This window comes from Phalacrocorax aristotelis, chromosome 5 (genome assembly GCF_949628215.1).
Source record: "Phalacrocorax aristotelis chromosome 5, bGulAri2.1, whole genome shotgun sequence".
In the NCBI taxonomy this organism is placed as follows: Eukaryota; Metazoa; Chordata; class Aves; order Suliformes; family Phalacrocoracidae; genus Phalacrocorax; species Phalacrocorax aristotelis.
In genome coordinates, this window is record NC_134280.1 from 66,605,309 (window position 1) to 66,627,041 (window position 21,733).

At 46.5% G+C, this 21,733-nt stretch overlaps 1 protein-coding gene across 1 annotated transcript; it reads left to right on the top strand.

Annotated features, from left to right (window-relative positions):
- Positions 1-16,256: 16,256 nt before the first annotated feature.
- On the top strand, positions 16,257-21,082 carry DBX1 (developing brain homeobox 1). Its single transcript, XM_075092602.1, has 4 exons — positions 16,257-16,842; positions 17,311-17,412; positions 19,103-19,305; positions 19,671-21,082. The coding sequence occupies exons 1-4, from the start codon at positions 16,491-16,493 to the stop codon at positions 20,043-20,045; spliced, it is 1,032 nt and encodes a 343-aa protein (XP_074948703.1). The 5' UTR covers positions 16,257-16,490; the 3' UTR covers positions 20,046-21,082.
- Positions 21,083-21,733: the final 651 nt, after the last annotated feature.

Sequence of the window (21,733 nt, forward strand, 5' to 3'; positions counted from 1 at the left end):
GAAATGCCCTAAGCAAAGGAGCTCCAATAGCTAAAATTAAAGCTTGCCTGACCCTATAGATTTTTAAGAGACCTCTTGCATTAAAAACAGACCTTTCATCCTGCCAAGAAAAAAAAACGCACAAGATATCTCTACACAAACACTTTTACCTGATTTAAATAGGTTATCTCAGTGAAAAAGTTACAAATATAATTTTATCACATATTTTGTCCCATTATTTCTGGCCCACAGAAAACTGGCATTAGTCAACTAACATGCTACAAAAATTACATTCAGCAGTAGTATTCTAAATATAGCTCCTATAAGTTCTTTTTTCTAAAACTTTTGAGCATCTGTCTGCATGGGATAAGAAGTTTCTCACATGGGGTCAAACCCAGAAATTTCAGAAGTTTGTGTCTCAAAGTCAACAGAGAGGTCGCAGAGCCCTGAAGAGATGATGTCATGTAACAGCGAATTCAGATATCCGTGTGAATTTCTGGTAGCACAAGACAGTAACGCACAGTCTTCTGTGTAAGGAGAACAGCCTAGCTTTACAATGCAACCAAAAAACAGCCTCAGATAATAAACTGCAGACCTGTTACCTTAAATACACCATCCTGGAGCTTCCTGTTGCTGATCCCCATCCAGCTCACAAGCCAGGAACATACCACTCAGTTAATTCATAAATATATCATATCTTAATGCATATTGCTTGTGAGCATGAAGGCTACTTGAAAAAAAACAAAGTATGTGCTCAGTTATACTGGTGCAAAGCTCTGATGTGCCACGGAGGTGCAAACATAGCATTTTCTTGAAAATAAATTCAAATAATTGCCAACCGATGCCTACCAGGATGATAACACAGAATGTGTTAGCACCGCAAGTATGCGACTTGTCAGAAGGCACGGTGTGGGAGATACCTAGATGATAACAAGCATGGAGGGTTGTCTTTTTGTCAGCGAGAAAAAACAACGCTGAAAAATCTTTCCCTTCCTCTCCACTGAAGGGAAAGGTTTGCACACTGTTTCCTGAACTACTGCACGATCTTCTCTCAGAAGTGAGTTTGATCAGCTGTGGCTATTTTACTGAAGGCAGGCAGAGAATCAAGAGCACCGTCGGCTTGATCAGAGCTACTTACGGTTCTGAAATGAGTATATGGAATAGCTATCAACCTGCCACAGAAGGCAACCAGAAAATATGGAAAGTATTAATATCATGTATTAACACCATGTGGTTCAACTGGGAAGTCTATAATCCACCTAGAACTCAAATAATTATCTGTGACTAAACAAATAATCTGTAATCTGTGGCTATAGCTTTAGACTCCCGTTTAGCCACAATTAACAAACGACTGCCAAAACCTCCTCTTTGGATGTGATCTGTACAGCCCTTGCACTCTTTTCTAGTTTCTACATCCTCAAGTGGTGAACGGCACTTTTCTATTTTGTGCATGCAAAATATTTCAGATAAGATCATGCCACAGGTATGATACAAATTCTACTCCCTCCCAAAAAGATCCTCTGTCAAAATAAAGTAAATTCAGTGAAAACTCTAACGCTCTCTGTGTCAGCCATGGCGATGAGCACAGTATAAAAACAATAAAGACAAACTGAACCATGCCTGATCTGAGCGGCAAGTACCAGGGTATCTGCCTACTTGCAAAATGCCTCATGTTTCCATGTGAACACTGCTGAGCGAGCCGATGCCCTTGCTTAGGAATGATTTAATTTATATGCCCTCAGAATGAGGTCATATCAATATCATGCATGATCTCTACCAGCTTTACAGATGCCTTAACCTGAGAACGTTCGAGCTCTTTGAGAGCTATTCATAGTTGGCAGATTGATATAGTAACTGACAATTCACCGCCATCCAAGTGTATCTGAGAACACAAAGCTCACATAAATATTGTTGAGCATATCCCATTGTTGGTTATTTACTTCTGCCGTTCAACTTTCTACAGCTCTGAGAGGAAGATCATTTCTCTCCATGTCATATATCCAACTTACCCAGCAGACACGAAAAGCTCCTTGTTTCCTTTTTACCAGTAATGAACTGTGCTAGAAATGTCAAATGGAGGCTTGTTCAGCCCCAACCAACAAACAATGTGAAACATAGGAGTACGGGTGGACGGAGACCGACGAGGAAGCCTGGCGCTGAAACAGCTTGTAATGGTGTTTCTACATTCAAAAAGCTCCAGAAGGAAGCATGAAGACCTAACTGACACCTTTTCTTCTGCAGTTTCATAAGCTGACCTGCCTGCTTACCCAGCCTAAGCCCTTACTGAAGGCAGCTGCGAGCAAACAGCTTGTACAGCACACAAACAGGATTTTCATGGGGACCGTACTCATGGCTTTCCAGCCCAGAAATGCCCACCTGGCCCTTCAGTCTGGATTTACTGCACCCACCTGAGCCTCGCTCCCTCTCTGTGACACCTCTGGGATAGAAGGACATGAAGAGAAGAATAAAGGGTGAGAAAGAAAAAAAAAAACCACAAATCATGTGAAACTCAACGCTTTCAAGCTTACCTTGGACCAAATATTTCTGGCTGATAAGTCTGGTTAAAGAAGGTCAGACACACCCCATTCTAACTTGGAGAGGGATTCTTTCTTTTAGTTTCCTGACATGCATCTCTCTTGCACCATAATTTAAACTGAAAAGAGGAATCAAATTAAGAATAAATATGTGCCTAGCTGGACTAATTCCTCTGGTTCAACCATAAACCCCAGTTTTTTAAAATTGCCTTTTTTTTTTCTTGATGAACTTCCTGTTGAGTTAGTGAACTAAACCGGCTCACAAAGAGGTCAAACAAGTGCCAGAACTGCCACAAGTGAAACCATAGACTCTCGTGGTCAAAACAGATAGGGGAGTGGCTCTACACCCGCAAGCTGCTGGCAGAGCTCGGCCCCTTTGTCTAACAGCACCCTCTAAGCATCACTTTCACCTTCATTTGCGCAACCTGGACAGACAGGTTTATTGTAAACACAAGAAACAGCTCTGACGAATCAGCAGTGCCCATCCAACAGCTTTTTTTTTTTGGTCCTTATTTTTGTTACATGTAATAGTATTTCACCTTTTTGACGTGACAGCAGGGAAAGAAAGAAAAATATGTCATTTTTCTTTTCTGCTATCCCCCTTTCAGGCCATGTGAGTTACTGGAAGTAAAATCAGTTAATATCTAAACTGCAAAAATTATATAGCAAGCACAAAAGGTACAGTGGAGAAACAAGAAACATTCAAAGATAAAGTTTTCCTTCAAGCTGTGAACATAAGTAATTTAATGTCTTCTGGCAAAGTATGGAAAACAGAAGCAGATCAATGTATTAAGTCTCAAAAAAACTTCTCAAAGTAAGCGCTATGAACACTTATTCCACCCATGAGGTCTGGCAATGGAGAGGCTCAGTGAAGTTAATCAAATTACATCATTTTACTCTGCAGATAGGACCACAAAAAGAACCCAGGAGCCTTGGTGCTGTGCACTGTCTTCGGTGCGTTAGGCATGTCTTCCTTCCACAGCGTCCAACCAAATGGGAGTAAAGTCTTGTAGCTGTCTTAAGTACTCACAGCTAATTCAAGTGGGTGTGTTGTCCAGGTCAGTCAGACAAGCACAGAGGCTCCATTTCATTTGCCTTCAACTTCCCCCAGATTAAACGATCGGACCTACATCAATCATTGGCTCTAAAAGACATGGAGTAATTGGACTAGAAGGTTGTCAACAGACTGAGGGCTGCTGTTCAGAAAGCAGATGTCTTGGCTTTTTCTTGGTCTTGTTTATTCTTCATAAATACCAGAGCAAGACAGCGGAGTCACTATTATCTCGTAACAACGTTCTGTTAATCAGGCATGTCATTTGTTTGTATGGCCCAACCTTCTGCAGATCCCAGACATTCCCCTTCCACAAGAATTAACCACAAAAATACTGCAGTGTAGCTGCTTTATGACCATGGCTAGGATCAATTTGTTTTGTGCTTTCAAACACTGGTCTTGCAACAGTGAATATACAGACACCATCGCACTTTTTTTCTTTTTTACATAAATAAGGGGGTTTTGACCACCATCCTTCCTTTTTCAATGGCAGTTTGTCAAGATCTTTTGCCTAATTCCCTGCTCAGGAAAAAAAAAAAAAAGACAGCATTCAACTAAAGAACAGCACATCCTTCCCAAATTGCTCTGAAAAGCAATCAGCAGGGTGAAAGCCAGGTCAAAATAATAATTACACTAGAAGCGTCGTATTGGTGGGCTTTCCAATCAAGGAAAGAAAAGGGGAAAAAAAAAAAAAAAAGAAAAAAGAATAAAAAGAAAAAGAGGCAAAACAAAACTCAAGAGTTAGAAGCAGTAACCAAAGAATTTAAGAAATATGAAGTTACACATCCCAGCCTAAGCTCGCATCAGGTCTTGCACACAGAAGCTGATGAACCTGCCACATCCCTGCCGCTGCTGCTGGCCATGCAGTCCTTCCCTCTCCACTGCACGGGCTTTAGCCCTCACAGGGCACCCTGCACTCAGCTACAGCTTCCTACAGTGGCTGAAAACGACTTTGTTTTCTGATGGGACACTGAGACAGGTTGGCGCAGGATCTGTTAAACACCAGAGCTGACACAGAGGACCATGGGCTTAGGCAGCCAGGAACAAGAAGGGGATGAGGCAGGAGGAACTTCTGCCTTCTCCGTCCAGCAGCAGCCAGCTGCCAAATTGGCTGCAGAGCCCTGATGGGAAACGTCCCTGTAAGACAGTACAACACCACTGGCATCAAGGAAGCCTCGGCACAAGATCTGGTCCGAATCGCGCGTCTGAGACATCCACAAATACTGAAGTTCAGGCGCAGCTGGCAACACTCCTACAAAACCCCCGTTTCCCCTGTGTGGACATACTTACAGATGATCCACAAATTACAATATTTCTGCCTAAGACACGAACAATTTTTAGAGCATCATTTGCTTTAGCGTACCTACAATCTGCAACAACACTTGGATTCTCCCAGGTATCTAGGTTCAGTGCTTTCACTGGGAATAGCCATTACGAGCTTTCTCAGCCCTCAGCTGAAGGGGTTAGGTGGGACACCCCCTATCCCCACTGTCTGTGTCTGAAGTCTTTGGGTATTAGCAGAAGTAACCAAACCCAGAGTGAGAACTTTTGTAGTCTGCAGTGGGGGCACGCTCACTACAAAACCCTGACATCTTTAATCTTAGTGGATACTTTGAAAATTAATTGAGTCCAAGTAACAGCCCAACTTTTCTGTGAGTACTCAATAAACTTGAGAGAATACGGACCCGGAGGTTCCCAGTATATAAATGCCCACTGATTCGCTATAGCTGCGTCCTAGCATCCTTGCTAGAAGGTTTACATTTTGCTGAATTAAAACATGGTTTTTTTCCCTCACTGTAGCAAAATGGCTACAGACTGCAACGAGATCAGCATTTGGACCTTTTTTTTTTAACTGCTTGCTGCTGTGTTTTGTGAATTTTACGGAATTCTGCCCACTCAATGGACCCAAACGTGATTCATAAAACTGTCTCAATATCTGTGTGCAAACATAAAATACTTTTCCAAACAGTCAAACACTACAGTCATGTGGATAGTGAGGGGGAAATACCAAAACCAAACCCTACATAACATTTTAAACAGGTGATAGAGAAGTACAGTATTTTACCTGAAAGTTTAGGCAAAAATGATAGAATAAGGTGCTTGCGTGACTGTGCATGCGTGTCAGCACATACACCCTCGTATGTTGTCCTCTGTAAGGGTATGCTTCAGGTGTCATCTCCAAAAGTGAAATGTTGGAGAGACTTGTTGGGGGGGGAAAAAGCCCTTTCCTCTTCGAGCCCCTGCTCAGTGCAAGCACCGAGACCCGCTCATTCTCGCTGCCTCGCAGCACAGTTAAGACACGTGTGGCCCGCAGAACCATGATCTTTCATTCCCCTATAGCAAATGATAAACAGGCTTACACACAAATAGCATTTACATTTCAAGTGAATTTGGTTCTCCTAGTTCTTTATCTCCCCACATAGCTTTGCCGCGATTCAACATTTCTCTGCATACGCAGGATGCCTTTTTTATTTGGGCCTCATTTTTATTAAATACGAAAAATGATAAAGGATGCCATTGTTCTAACTACTGAAAGCAACACTATTTACATCAAATACCAAAATGTAAGTGTAACTAGACGTCAGAACACAATTTTCTTTCAGGAGGGTGTCAGACTTCCATGTGAACAAGTTTGGCCTTCGGTTTTGCACATCAGGGTCGGGGGCGAAAAAGAAATGGCTTCAGGAGCCCTATAGAGGTGCTTTTGCTTCCCTGACTTCTCACACACTATTCTTTCAAATGAATTTAAAGCTTTTCTTGTCCAAATCCCTGCAAAAGTAACCACACTGCAGTTTTTCTACTATTATGCAAATAGATTAATCAGCCAACGCTCCAGTGAGAATTAATTTATATTTGAATCAAATGAGGCCTTAGATTCTTTATAACTCAACCCCCGGGCCAAGGCCTGGGCTAGGTAGCAACCTCATATTATTCATTTGACGAAATGTGAACTGACATAAATACCATGGCTAACTTTCAATCCGATTACCCCGTTACCTCACATCAATGCTCCCCCAGCCATCAGACTCTAGCGTCCCTCCTTTCACCAGCACAGCCAACAACTGACAACTCCTCCCTGATAAACAAGCACCCACGCCGCCACCTCGGACCCCCGCTCTTAACCCATCATCCCTGCTCAATGGCCCTTATTCGACAAGGTATTTTATTTTGTTTGTAGGAACTGGGGGACGAAACGGCACAAAAATACTGTTTTGCTGGGGCTGCAATTCAAAGCTGCCCTTTCAGAGCTGTGGAGCACTTGAGGCACGAACAATAAACATCCAAAAACATAGGAGCATCGTGTCCATCTGTGTACATATATATACACGCACATGTGCACGCATTTAATTTAATAGTCACCAACATCTGTTATCTTTCGTACTCTCCTTAACCCTTAAAACAAAAGTGTAAAACAATGTTTTGGGCTACTACGTCCAAAGGTCAATGTAAAGTGAACCCACATTTTACACAGCACCCTTATACTAAACTCATGTTGACAACCACTAAATTCTTTCTATTGCCCTGCACAGGAACTTGTTTTTTAAAAAGACTTTTTTCTTTAAAACTGTAAGCATTTAAAAAGCTTGGCTAAACAATCCACCAGGTGTGAGAAAAGCCTTTTCTATGCAAGCAGCTCTGTGTCAGGAAACCTACACTTTGTAATTAGATTAGCAAGTGAGGACTGAATAGCCCTGATCAAAACATCTTCCCCCCCCCGCCACATATTGTTTATAGCATATAACTGATAACTAAGCTTCTCTAGTCATGGTTAAAATCTACTTTAAAATGCGAGTCCTGCGCCCTCTGGAATGTCAATTAAGAGGAAAAGAAAACAAAGTGCACATTCTTAAAAAAGTAATTACTTGGCTGTCTTGCTTAAACAAATCTTTATTTGAAAATATAAGTCATAAAACAAACCCTATGATTTAATGGCAGCTTTTCAGGAAAGCAGGACTTAAAACACATCTAAGCTAGAGAGTTAAAGATGCCAGTTTTGCCCTAAGAACATACCTTGCAGTGAACAGGCTAGGGGAGGAGAAGGAGGACCGTCCTCTTGGCCACATGGCTGCAGCCCCAGGGGACATCCCGGATCCCTGGCACGAGAGCTGAAAAGTCCCCAGGCCAGGAGGATGACTTTAGTTGTCTTTCTTCATGGATTTTTCCATGTGGCCAGACAGTCTAGCTGTGTACTGGAGTCAGTTTCCCAACATAAAGAGCAAGTTTGAAATGTACGGGCTTCCCGGAGACACTAAAAGCAGGGTGAAAAGGAGCTGCAGCACGTTAGAGCACCTCATCTTTACCTGCTCCTTTAAGGGAAATGCTTACACTCGCATAGATATGGAAAATAAGCCACAAGGTTCTTCCTAAAGCTTTCATACAGAGCCTATATATTTTTCTGGGAAATACCGAGTCTGTTTCACAGCCCTGCTCCACCTCCTCAGAGTGCAAATACCCTAGTTTTGAACTTTTATCTCAGCCCAGTCCAGACCAGAGTCAGTCCCGTTTTGTACTGTGGGGGCTGAAACCAGACGCAAACCCTTGTATGAAACAATTTTTCTGAAGGAAGATATCCAATTACTGGATCCTTCTGCTCAGATCAGTACACCTCATAAATCCCATGTTATTCCATCCTTCTTAAAACAGCCTTTTAAATATTAGGGCTGGAGCATCAGAGCTGAGATCAAAAGGACCAAAAGTTATTTGGCTAAAGGACGCCATAGAAATAGCAGAAGATAACAAGAGGATGTCCTCCATTCTTTCTTTCACAAATCAGGAGACACTTGCCATACGCACAGCTGTCACAGGCAGCAGTGCACAAAAACTTTTCCATTCTCCAGGAACCGTCCTACCGCCTCCTACTTCTGCTATAAACTCAGCAGCAGAGAAAAGGCCTAGACACTAAGTGCTCCCGCGCAGAAGTTCAGCCTCTTTGCTTAAACTGCCACTCGAGAGACGGTCTGACCCAAGGCAGCAATTTAGCCCTGTCTCTGTGCATTGCCCACTGCTGATTCTTTTTCTTTTTTGCTGTAGGAGCAGGAAACTTTCAGCAAAAAAAGGATATAAAAATAGACCATTAGGGAAAGCTTGATGAAAGTCGATAGGTGAGAGAATAGACTTTCATTTAAGACCTAAACCAGATTTATTTTAAAAGGCACTAGAGAACCACCCCTTATCCCAGGACATCCAGGAATCTGGAGGATGCAAATGTAGCTTAGAGCTACATTAACCCCTTTCTCCTGACCTTTCTGGGTCTGATGAGTAGCAGCCAGCGCATGGCTCCTCAAAAAGAGCATATTTCATCTCTTGTTCATATCCAAAGTGATGCTAAACTGTTGAGTTTGACTAATCAAGGTGCACTATGTCTGAGTGACATTGCCACTTGAAAAATAAACTGCTACAGGCTATTTTCAAACATGTTTGCAGATGAGTAAATGGGATGGTGCCTGTGCCCCTCCATCCGCACGAGGGGGACAACCCTTCTGCCAGCATCGTGACTACACGCCGGCAGTTCGAGACCTGCTCAGTTCACATCCCTGACCCACCCTTGCACCCTGCCACAAGAACAATACTTATCAGTGCCAGGACAACCAGACCTTACCAGATTTCCTCAGGTCGAATTTTAAATCTGCTAAATCTGATCCAACTCCCCTGAAGACCTTTCTAGAGACACAAGATTTGATGCTCTCCACCCTCTTACATTTATAATGGAAATGGAAAAAAAGAGAGAAAAAGAAGACAAAATTCACGTCACAAGGAGAGCTGAAAATGTGAACGCAACCACTAAAATGTGAGTTTCATTAAGTAGCTCTCATTTGTACGGGCATGACGAGAAACCTGAGAAAACCTGTTTCAGACTATGAAGATGCCATTCAAACATCCTGGCTGTCTTAATTCTAAACTTCAGTTGCCATTGATATTTCCCCTGCAGTATCAAAACACTGCTGACAAAGTACTGACAAGAGACAAGTACATTCAAATTCTTCCAGGGCTTAACCCCACCGCATTGAAATTAGCATGAGTTTTGCCCCTGACTTCAGCCCTGACAGAACGAGCAACCTTCTCAGGCCAAGGGCATGGGGGAAAGCTTTGCTGCAACTTCCTTTACACGCTTGCACTCTCCTTAGTCTTAGAGACTTTGCTTTCAGAAAGCTGAAGGCGTAAATGGGCAACGCATCCCACTATGTTTCTATCCAATCTCATGGCTGGTGGAAAACAAGGAAGGCATTTTTTACTGTTTTCCAGAAAGAAACACGATTTTTCGAGAGGGGACATGCTTTACACAGGTTGGGTAAGCTCCCACCAGGTAGGTTCTGGTCTTTGCTATTTCAATAAAGTTTTACAAGTGCAAGTGAAATTGGAACCTCATCAGCTTTTCCTGGTGATAAAATGGAAGAACCCTTCATCTCTGAACGCCAAGGTGAAGGTAAACCCTGAAGGACAATGTCAGCTTTCTTCTTCTGTCAGAGCCCCAGAAATCAAACATACTCCATGTGAACACCCACAAGAATAGCTTTGTTATTTCTGGAAACACCAAGCATTGCATCTTCTCCAAAGAGGCCTGCACATATAGTCTCTCCCTCTAGGGATGCAATGCAGTTTGCCAGTGACCTATAGACACGAATATAGCTATGGTTAGGGCATGGTCTGGAACAGAACCATTTAACAGCAAATCCATTGCCTCAGTGGACAGAGTCCACCACTGTAATGCTTCCAGGATTAAATCACTACATGCCCAGGGGATTTGATGATCAAAAAACCCCCAGAACTCACAAAAAGCTTTATTCTACTATTTTTCTTTTTTTAAAGAGATTTCCCTATTTCAATTGTAAGAGCATTGCAGTATCCCAGCAAGGATTTTTTGCACTTCTTTATTCCTCAGTAACTGTTACAGAGTATTTGCATTTCTCGTCTTTCCTTATCGCATGGCTTTTTGTCCCACCAAAAGATGTATAGGTTAATCGCTGTCAACAAAACTTTCAGCACTTTCACGTAGAACTCGAAGAGAGAAAAATACTGAGCTTTGAAGATACCTCCACACCTTCAAACCAGGAATATTCATGCAGCAATGAGTTTGTGCCCAGAAGCTGATACCTGCATTGCCAAAGCATTTGCACTAGGAGGGACAGCATGACTTTCCAGACAGGGTGACATACCACAGTGCAGGTGACTGATTCGTTAAAACCTCTCTACCACCTACCTGGAAACCCCGACGACAGCTGTTTCCCCCACCAGATCGCAGCATCTGAAGGTATTTTCACCTAGAAGGAGCAAAGCGAGCCTCCCAGCCCATCACCATCTCTCTGGCTACCAGCACATACATTAGGGAAGACTTTCCATTGAGCAAAGTCATTCTAAGTATAGAGGCTCTCATCAGCATCCCAGGGGCTCTCCTGAGCCTCTCTCAAACCTTTCCAGAGAGACTTAAGTCCCAAGGAAGCATAGTATCAGGTGGTTGGCATGGTAGAAGTCGAGAGATTGAGAGCTAATGGTCTGGCCCTTTTAAGGAAAGGTGTGGAAACAAGAGAAGGTCCTGATTTAATCCTACAGTGTAGTTAAATACTAATTCTGTCCTTTCTCTGGGACACAGAGGTCCCTACGCACTGCTCCAGCAGGCAGAGGGACGGAGAGCAGCCTCTAAAAGACCGTGTCCACTCTTGCGGCAGGCATCGAGGGAGCACATGGGCTCAAGGACCCTCAGTTTAAGGTGAGAGCCAACTGTCAGATTTGCTGAAATCCACCCCAGGACACCTTCATTCTCCCATTGAATTGCCCCAGCAGAGCTCTTTCCTCCAAAGCAGCTTGTCTTTCCTGTCATAGCCTGGATAACGGGGAGCAGAACTGGGGCTTTATGAGTGGAGAAGAAATGGGATGCTCAACTCCCAGCACGTAAAGTCATGCACTGCCTAGAGATTTCAGTGAATCGGCGAGCAAAGAAATTTGCCACCATTGTAAGTGAAGGATCACCAGTTTGGTTTGCGATCAGGAGGTAGGAGTAGATTTAAAACCTGATTTGAAAGACAAAAAGATTTTTAATTCTTCTTACCTACTTGGGTAAGATGAGAGAAATACGTACTGGAGAAAACAAACGGAAAGTATCATGTTCTCTCATCCTCCATGCTTCATCTGCACAGTCTACCTTGGAAACTCTTGGGGCAGAGACCACAGCTGAAACAAGCAGGACCTTGGCCTCCAATATCAGAGAGTCTGAACAGCCGCCGCCCAATTCCCAGCTATTTCCTACTGGGCTAAATAATCGTGAAATTAAAGTGACAATAAAACACCATATTGCATTTTGCAAAGGCTAGCTCTCCAAAATGTGCACGTCTTAGCTCATGAAAGGAGTTGTTTTGAGGGAGGTTGTGTGGTTGGTTGTTTATTAGACAGAGCAGTGAAGAAGAAAGAAGAGGGATTGTTCGACCCCAGATTATTTTCTTTTTAAAACAAAGGTGGAGGTTGGGAAAGGATAAAAGGACGAAGTGGACAAAAATAATCAAATTTGGAAGAAAGGATGCAAATTAAACAGGCTTGGAAGGAGTTAGTAAAGCGCAAGAAAGACACAGAGACTAAACTAAAGTTAATTACTTTTGACATGATCAGATCATCTGGTTGCATTTCAGGCTGTGTGCACTCTAGGCTGGCCAGCATGAATGGCGAGGGAAAAGAAAGTAACTCTCCCCTCTAGGTCGCTTTGCCAAGTCTGGGCTGTGCGCTCTGTCCGAGATCCCTCTTTCTTTGCTCAGAGAGAGAGAGGGGGAGAGGAGAGAGAAACACAGTTAACCACCTGTCAGGGCTGAGGACACAATAAGGCAGCCCCCAAAAGAGCTTTTCATGCATGCGTAATATATTTGTTCAGCTATTCACTTAATGAAGCTGATAAATGTGATGCGAAACAATAGTCAAGTTAATCTATTTAGTAAAATGTTTTGAGACTCTCAGGCGATGTTAAGGAGGGTAGTGTGTTCGGGGACATTTTCATTTCAATACGCTCATCTCTCCCCTCTTAGGGGGGTTTCAAGCAACCTATGTGAATATAATTTCTTATAAATGTGTCTTTAATGGGTTTAATTCACCCTTGCCAGCTGTTTTTTTAGCTATTTTGTAAGAGCAAAACAAACGTGCCAGGCTTGGAAAGCTAGTTAAAATTAGTTTCGGTCACTGGGGCCAAGCTATATTTCCTGCAAACCATCTGCTTGATTGGCACAATAGAAGGATTTTCAAGAAAAGGGGGGGGGGGGGGGGGGGGGGGATCTAGAAGAGCTTTGAACGAACCAACGGTTACTGTTCCTTGTGCTTGAATTCTAAAGGTGAAGCCTTAGGTGTCTTAATACAGCTTCGCCCCCGCCGCCCCCATTCAAGCTCCCGACGAGGTCGATAAGCATCGTTAGGGAGCTTGGACACGCCGGGGACGGAGCATCCCTCCCGCCGCCCCCTCCCCGGGAGGAAAGTAAAAGAAAAAAAAAAATAAAGAAAAGAAAACGCGTACACACACGCTTCCTCCGTGGCTTTGGAGAACGAGAAGCCGTGGGGCTGGGACGGGCTCCCCACGCAGGGGGCTGCAGAGCTGGGGTGGGGGGGTGGGGGTGTCGCCTGGCTCCTTGCGGAGCGGTCTCCCGTGGGGGAAAGGTTGGTTTTCACCTGGTTGCGGGGTGCAGAGGGAGCGGCCCGGCGCCCCCCAGCCGGGGGTCGGGGGGGGGCGCGTCCCGCGCGGGGCCGCGGGCAGAGGCGTGGCGGTGATTGAGACGTCCGGCTCCCGGGGACGCGGGGACGGGAGGGACGGCGCTGCCCCAGCCCAGGCGAGCGCTTTGCTCTCCGCATTTGAAGTGCTGGCTCTCCCAATTTCATGCGGATTACCAGCCCGGGACCGGGACACACGCGGGCTCCAAGCCCGACCCCCCGCCCCGCGGGTTTGGGGTTGGGTTTTTCGGGTGGGGTTTTTTTTTCTTTTTTTTTTTTTTCTTAACGACAAAGAACGTGAGTGACTTTTAAGAAATAAATTTGAAGATAACGACATTAAAATGAATGGCAGGAAGCACAAAACGGCATGAGCATAGGTCAAACGGCATTAGTCACAGGTTTTATCCTGAGACATTAGAATTCCCTTTCTCTTAAATGATCACTGCCTTTGAAAAGAAACTTCCAAAGGAGATCACTTAAAATAAGATTCTTTCGTCTGATTTCTTGGTTTCTTATGGTCTATCTTCCCTTTCAATAGATGTCTAGCCCCTTTTGCCTTGGTGCTTAAGGAATTCTTTATGAGTGTGCTCAGACGCATCACAAGGAACCGGGTCCACGTGTGCCCCAGCATGCGTCTGACCCAACCTTCCAGAAAATGTCAGACCCTCTTTTTTAAACCAGAGAAATTAGCAGCAGTTGGTCTATAGTGAGGCAAAATGCCCCCAATGTATATGTAAAGAAAGGAGTAAATCATCTCAAAGGAAACCTATAATGACTGTAAAAAACGAAGCGTTCTTGGATCTGCCCGGGCTGCTCCGGGACGTCGGAGCCGCCTTGGGAAGTGCCCGGGAGGGGGGGAGAGACGGGCCAGGGGGTGCCAATCAAATTTTTATTTGGGGACACCACACACCCCCCCCCTTTGCTTTTTCCATTCGCTACCGGCCCGCTCGCTTGCTAAATAACACCTTGAGAGCCGGCGCGCGTATAAACGGGCTTGAGGCAACGCCGGCGCGCTGCGGGTGCGGGGGGGAGAGGGGAGCTAAACCCGGAGCAGCAGGCGGCAAGCCCCCACCGTTCGCGCCCCCCCCCCCCCCCCCCCCCCATTTCTCCCTCCCCTCCTCCCCGGGAGCGGGGGGCAGGTGCCGGGGACCCGCCGCCCTCCCCGCCAGCACCCCCCGAGCTCTTTGGGGTCCGCCCGCGCCTTCCTCCCCTTTGTGCTTTACCTGCTAAGCAGCGAGATTAACAAAACTTGGGGGCGGGATGGGGGGGGGAAGACTCCAGCGAGGTTTTTCTTTCAAAGTGATGCTTTCAGACAACGGATCTTCCAAGTCAGCCTCTGCAGATGCTCATCTGCTGGAGGCCGGCGCGGAGCACCGGGAAAGCTTGTCAGCATCCTACAATTCCGAGGGCTGATTCCGTCCTCTCTAATAAATAACTTTTTGATTTGAATCAAGGGAGAGGTTTAACAGACTTTCTTTCTTCCCTAATGTGATATAAATCGCAGATGCACTTTTATTGAATGGTTAAAGCATCGACATGGAGATAATCAAGACAAAACGTCCGGACAAAAACCATCGAGAGAAATAAAGCTGGTTAATAAGATTTTTGAGAAAGCTTTGTGTTAAAAAGTAAAAAGGGAAAACAGCTGAAGGTGACAGTTAGTTCATGGTTAATAGGATAAAGGCTGCATGGTTGAGCTGCACACTTCTGCTTGCAAAGGTTCAGCCACACCAAAGGGCTGAATGGGGTGCTTTTAAAACATAGGACATTTAACACATCTGTTATAGTCTTTAAGAGAGAAATCAGGTAAAACCACTCTCAATAGTTGCTTTCATCACCCAGCCTCAAAGGAAATTATGGGGATAGACGCAAGTGTAGTTAGTTGCCACCGCAAACAATACTTCTCCGCTGGAAAAAAAAAAAAAAGCAACCCTATTTTTCTCCTTCTCGGGTAGCCGATGCCATTTGTCCCTCACACCAAAACTTAGGGACCTTCGGCCCTGCGGCACGCAGCTGCCCACACCTCCAGCGATCCCACGCCCGCAGGTAAAAAAGCGATTTCAGGTGAATTTAGCGGCTTCGAGAGAGCTTTGAGCCGCCGATACCGATAAACCCGAGACCGGCTCAGGCTGCTTGAGCCAAAAAGGATCAAACCGCTACAACATCGCCTTCATTTTCACGGTCGGAGGGTAGCTATTTCCACTATTTTTAATGCAGATGAGCTTAAGAGGACCAACAGATTGACAACCCGAGGGGGCTGCTCTGCTCCCACCAAGCTGTTCAGATCTTTGCTATGTCCAGAGTTCAGATTTTCTGGGAGCAGAGTTCTTCGGGCTACAGTAAGGCTCACGTTTCGGTCCGATCCGGGCAAGCCTCTTGCCTGAGCCCACGTACGCAAGACCCTCGCCAAGGCGGGACCCTGAGGGTAGAGGCTAAACCCCGCAAATTCGCTGTATACGGGACCTTCGACGCGCAGACAGACAACTAACCTCAACGTTATTTGGGGTTTATGCACAAATTTTGCCGCATGCCAATAGCGGGGGGCAGAACACGCTCAAACCGTGATGGGATCCGCTCTCCGAATATATTCCTCCCCCGCACTCCCCAGTAGAGCTTAGTTCCACGTTTTCTAATTTGTATTTTCCATTCCACAAAACCCCTGCTTTTCTGAGAGCTCGCAGATAAGTTTATATGAATATTTATTGATTTATTTCCTAAACTCAGCAGGGGAGCGGCAAATAAATTTAGTGCTTTCTTTAAATAATTCCCTTTCTACGAGGCAAGATGTCATTCGAAACTTTTAAATAGGCATTTAATTAGCCTGTGTGTGTTGCCTCTGAACAAAACCCTGCTGGGAGCCTTTGGAGCGCTGTATTCCAAAGAGGCGGTCAATATGCAAAATTGATGACTACACTTTCTTTGTGGCGGGGCCATTGTGCCCCGGTTGCTTATGAAGTCTAATCCAATCATAAATTGCAGCCCCGGACCAATGGAGAAGCCCGGAGCTCGCCCTGAATGAAGCTCAAGTGGAGAACTTTGTTGAACCCCATTGTTGGGGCTGTCACTTTTGAAAGAGCCTCAGCGGGGCTGACCACTATAAAACCCATCGTCCAGGAGGAAGGGGCAGAGAGAACCCCGCCAGGCTCGCTAGCTGGATCTTTACTAAACGAGGTTTGCAAAGCAGAAAACAAAAGCAAACAGACAGACACACGGACGAGCGGCCCCAGCCCTGCTCCGGGACGGCCCCTGCGATGATGTTCCCTAGCCTCATCGCCCCGCCGGCCGTCTACCCCAGCCTCCTGCGGCCGACTCCCACCCTCACCTTGCCTCAGTCGCTGCAGTCGGCTTTTTCCAGCCATTCCAGCTTCCTGGTGGAAGATTTGATCCGGATCAGCAGGCCCACCAGTTACCTGCCCAGGACTGCCCCCCCGCCCAGCATGTCCCCCCCAACCTCGACGGCCAGGACGGACTCGGGGACTTCGGAGCTCACCAGCTCCACCACCGCCGGCTCCAGGAGGATCTGTTCGCCGCAGACTTCCAGCAGCGACTCCACTTTCCTGAAGTTTGGGGTCAACGCCATCCTCTCCTCCGCCCCCCGCGCCGGTAAGCGGCCCGCTCCCGGCCCCCCGCGCCGGGCTCCCACTGCCTGCGGGGAGGGGGGGTGGGGGTGGAGGGGAGGGAGAGGGTTTAGGCAAGGGAGGGAGGACCTAGCCCCGAGGTGCAGAGCCCTCCGGCATCGCTGGTATTTAAGGCCGAGGGGGAGCGCTGGCCGGCGGCTGGTCCCGCTCCGCCGCCTCCGGAGCGGCCGGTGGAGGGGAGCAGGGGCACAGCCTCTCCCCTGCCCGGCTCCAGCCTCCCCAGAGCCGCGGGGCTGGTAAAGCCCCCGCAGCACAAGGGCCGCTTTCCCCAGGCTTCCCCAAGCTTAGCTTGGCTCTTTTTTGGGGGAGGGGAAAAGAGGGGGGGTGGGGAGGAGAGGGGAAGAAGCACCGTATCGCTCCCCGGACCAACCACAGACCCAGTCCTGCTGTCGGTCGAGTCCTACCCTTTGCTTAATTGAATTTTATTTACTAGAAACTTCCCCTGCGTTGCTTCAGAGCGTCCCTCCAAAGACTTTCTCCTTCCCGTACTTTGAAGGATCCTTCCAGCCCTTTATCAGATCCTCCTATTTCCCAGGTAGGTCTTTATAAGTGTCCCCCTCTCTCTCCCCTCCCGCCCCTCTCCAGGCTCAGCCCGGTACTATCCTCCCCGGGGTTACGCTCCAGTTCAGAGGTTGGAGGGAGTACAACATTCAAGCATCAGTCGCGCCAATTTGATGCCCGATTTAGCACAGGCAGCGACTGCTTGACATTCCCTACCCGCTCCCCCCGCTGGTCGCCAAATTAGCCGGGATTGTCACGGTCCCAAGGCGAGGCGGGTCCCCCTCCTCCCAGGCAGCCCCCCCTCCCGCCGCCGCTTTCAGCACCATCGGGGAGCGGTCAGCTCCCGCCGCCCGCGCAGAGCAGCGCGCAGCCCCCGCGCAACGCTGCGCGCAAGCGGAGGGAGGCAGCCCGCGCCCCCGCAAAGCTGCTCTCCGCCCTGTACCACCACCACCACCCACCACCCCCCCCCAAAAAAACCCCAACGAAACCACCTTTCCGCCCCCGCCACCTTGCTGGCGTTTCACAGGCGGATGGAGCGTACCGCGGGACGGCCGGGATTGCCCTCCTCCACCTTCACCACCTGCTAACCCTCCCCTCCTTCACCTTGGCTCTCATGGCTTCTCGTCCAGACCGTCACTGGTATCCAAATGAGGCGGTCTCGGCGAGAAAGCAGGCTACCGGGGTTTGATTCTTACAGCGCTGAAGTGTTATGATGCAGAGAGAACAATTTGAAAAAATCTAATTACACAAACAAGCTATTAATTTCAAAAGAAAACAGGGAAAGGGAGAGAGGAAAAAAAAATAACCCAAGCTCTTCCATTCATCCTCCGGATAATGGAATTTGCTTCCTTTCTCCAGCATGTGAATAGCCTAACAAAAACAACTTGAGCTTTATAAATAGCTTTTCATGTCCATTTAATGAAAATGATTTGGGGAAAGAGACGATTGTGCCATCAGTATTCTCCCGAGGAGCCTGGCATGCCGTTGTGTTTAGTTTGAAAGTGTAAATCTCTTTTGTTCCAATAATATATGGCGTTAGCTGCTTGTCCTCAGTCTTTTTCTGTTAGTTCATTACTACACAATTACGATTCACGCTTCATTAGCATCTCTGTCTCTCTTGGGGAGGGTTCACCCCCCCCCCCCCCTTTTTTTTTTTTAAGGCAAAACTCTGCCCTTTTTATCATACCAATGCCATTGGGAACTGGGCAATGTGCTAATTAGCTGTTACTTTTCATGTCTTCGGATTGAATTCTCCAACTTGGGGGGGGGGGGGGGAGAGATTAATATAAAAAGATGAATACTGATTGATCAAAACTGCATCTGAAGAGGAACGGTTTTGTTCGGAATCAGAGAAGTCCTCATTTTCATCTCGAGCATAATAAAGCGTCTGAAATGATAAAAGAGTCTGAAAAAAAAAATCAAATGCTTCTGAGCGGGAGGGAAAGCTTTTTTATTATACCTCTATCTTAGCCAGTATGCCTCGCTTTGCCTTTTCAGGCCGGAGACCTTTTGAATCTCCCAACAAAACCGGCCACTATTGATCCATTTTACACGTTTGAGTTGATAGATCTAATCCCAGTGATCACTGGCTGAAAGGGGGGTGCTTAGTTAAGCCTAAAGCTCCTTTCAGGGCCCCAGGTTGATGGGTGCCCACCCGAGGGGCGGGGAGGGGGGCGGCGGGGGCCAGCCCCACTCTGCTCAGCGCTGTGTGTCCCCCCCCACAGCCACCTCGGCCGTGGTCCCCATCCCCGGCACCTTCTCCTGGCCGCTGGCTGCCCGTGGCAAGCCCCGCCGCGGCATGCTGCGCCGCGCCGTCTTCTCCGACGTGCAGCGCAAGGCGCTGGAGAAGATGTTCCAGAAGCAGAAGTACATCAGCAAACCTGATCGGAAGAAGCTGGCAGCCAAACTGGGCCTCAAGGACTCGCAGGTGAGGAGGGCAGAGGGGTGTAGGGAGCCAGGCCCCCCTCCCTTGGGTGCAGTTTGAGGGTAGGGGAGGAAAAGGGGACAGGAGCAGGGAGAACTGCCCACAACCAGGAGAAAGCCCCAAGCAAGCTACAGGGCATCAAGGGAGTCAGGAGAGTGGCATGATTCCCAGCTGGGTGAGTAGGACAAGACAGCCCACAGCCTTATTGCCCCCGACCCCCCTCCTAGGGCCCCCAAAGGCCAGGTTCTGTGGTTTCTGTTAGCTTCAGTATTGGCATGAGCAGGGCTTTGAGGGTGCAAGCAAAAGGCCTTTCCTGGTTCCTGTTTTACTGAACAGTTTCATTTCTGCATTGCTTCCCCCCACCTCAGGTAAAGATCTGGTTCCAGAACAGGAGGATGAAGTGGAGGAACTCCAAAGAAAGAGAGCTCCTCTCTTCTGGTGGCTGCAGAGAACAGACCCTACCCACCAAGTTCAACCCTCACCCAGACCTCAGCGATGTAGGCAAGAAATGTTCAGGAGAAGAGGAGGAGGAGGAAGTTCCCCCTGTGTGCCCACCCAGCCCCCGGCATCCCTTAACCTACCACCAGTCCCCAGAACATCTACACTTGAGGGACAGACTGGACTCCCAGATGTCTCCTTCTCCATCCCATTCTAGTAGCCCCAGCAAACCCTCAGACTTCTCAGACTCAGAGGAAGATGATGATGAAGGGGAAGAGGAAGAGGAGGAGATAACCGTCTCTTAGATCACCCTGCCTTCCCCTACAGTCACATGGGGACATTGCAAAGATGTAAATAAAACAGAGCGCTATAAATTGAGGAGGTGATATCCCACCCAAACGTCCACATATTTCTCCAGTGCAGGTTCTCTATCACAATAGCTGTAAGCCTTCCTACTTAGAAGTGTTCCTTATTTTTTGGCCCCATGTAGAGGTTCTCATATTCATAGCAACTGCTAACCTTTGCATAACTCTCTCTGCTTAACAATCGACATTCGCTCAATTAGCTACTTTGTCCTGAAAGCACGCAAAAGACAGCTCCTTGCTTTGTAGCAGGGAGGAAAGTATATCCTGTTGAGAGGGAAACATTTTTCCCCAGACAAGAAACAACAAAAAATACAATATACGTGATGTGGCCATGTTTTACTGCCTTTCAAGTGAATTTCCAGCTAGTATTAACATTTCAAAACCCTGAAGAGTTTTTTGATCCAGCAACAATTTCCTCTAAAAATAAAGTTACTGAGGGACACAGACCAAACGCTTCCTCCCTCCTCACCCTGAAAAGCACGATACTTGTGCAACAGACCCACTGAAATCCCTGCAATGGCTTCTAAGGTATAATGTAAGTGTGCCTTGTGTAATGAAGACCTTATATATTTATGTTTTCATTTTAATTTATGCATCAATTTTATACTGGAAGCACTGTCTAACCCACCTTTTTGCCCACTAGCCTATGGTTATTTTCCACTTGGCTTCTGCTATCCGTGATGTGGACAGAGGAAAGCGGATATGCCTCTTTGATTTTTGACTGAACTTTGCTGTCTTTGCACAGCTTATATGAACTGTACACTATTTTGTACACTTACTCTGTATGGATGTTTTATACCAAGGTTATTGTGAATGAATATAGCGATGGCTCAACAATATTTCTCTTTTTTTTAATTAAATGACAGCTGAACTACAGACAAATGTAGCTGTTTAATTGTGTAACTTATAAAGAAACACTTTTATTTTGTATTTTACCATGTACAGACTTTAAATATGTATATATAATAAAGTGAATGATTGTTAAATAAAAAACCCCTAGATTTCCAAGTCTGATCATTCAGTAATACCTGGTTCTGGTTCACAGGTTGGTGAATGTCATGTCTGGGGCCAAATACGAATAAAAAAAGAAAACTAGCTTTTTATCAACCGTATAGTGACTCAATAAGAATTTATCAGCTTCAAATTAAGTAACTTGACAACAACATCTACCTGCCTTTTAACTAGGGAGCAACTCGGCCAAAGGATTAACGATTTTCTGCAGTTAAGATCAATACAGGTTCTCCCTCCTTGCATTTCTATGAAACTGCATTTCTGCTGGTGTTACCCTGTGCTCCCCTTTAAAGCCCTTCTGAATCTCCTGCTTCCTTCCAGTTATTGCCCAGGTAGGTCATGGAGCCGACACCTGCCCTGCCTCACCCTGCTAAGATAGTACAGTCTGTAGACTTAAAACGTGCCATTGGAATATCCTTATGTGGTAGAGAAACAGAATGGAAGATACAGACTTGAGATAACTCTTCAGCCTTAAGTCCAGTCAAGGATCACTTCTATAATGCAAGGCAAATCCGTAATTACCCGGACACAATTTTAGATACAAACATACACTACAGAAATGTCAGTGTTTTCCCCCTTGCATACAGGTAGCAGAGCTCTGCTGAAACAGCCATTTC

Excerpts from the sequence above, each read along its gene's own strand:
- DBX1 (XM_075092602.1), top strand. The coding sequence starts at position 16,491 with ATGATGTTCCCTAGCCTCATCGCCCCGCCGGCCGTCTACCCCAGCCTC. Across the intron at positions 16,843-17,310 it reads CTCCTCCGCCCCCCGCGCCG|AAACTTCCCCTGCGTTGCTT; the intron begins GTAAGCGGCCCG and ends TTTATTTACTAG. Across the intron at positions 17,413-19,102 it reads CAGATCCTCCTATTTCCCAG|CCACCTCGGCCGTGGTCCCC; the intron begins GTAGGTCTTTAT and ends CCCCCCCCACAG.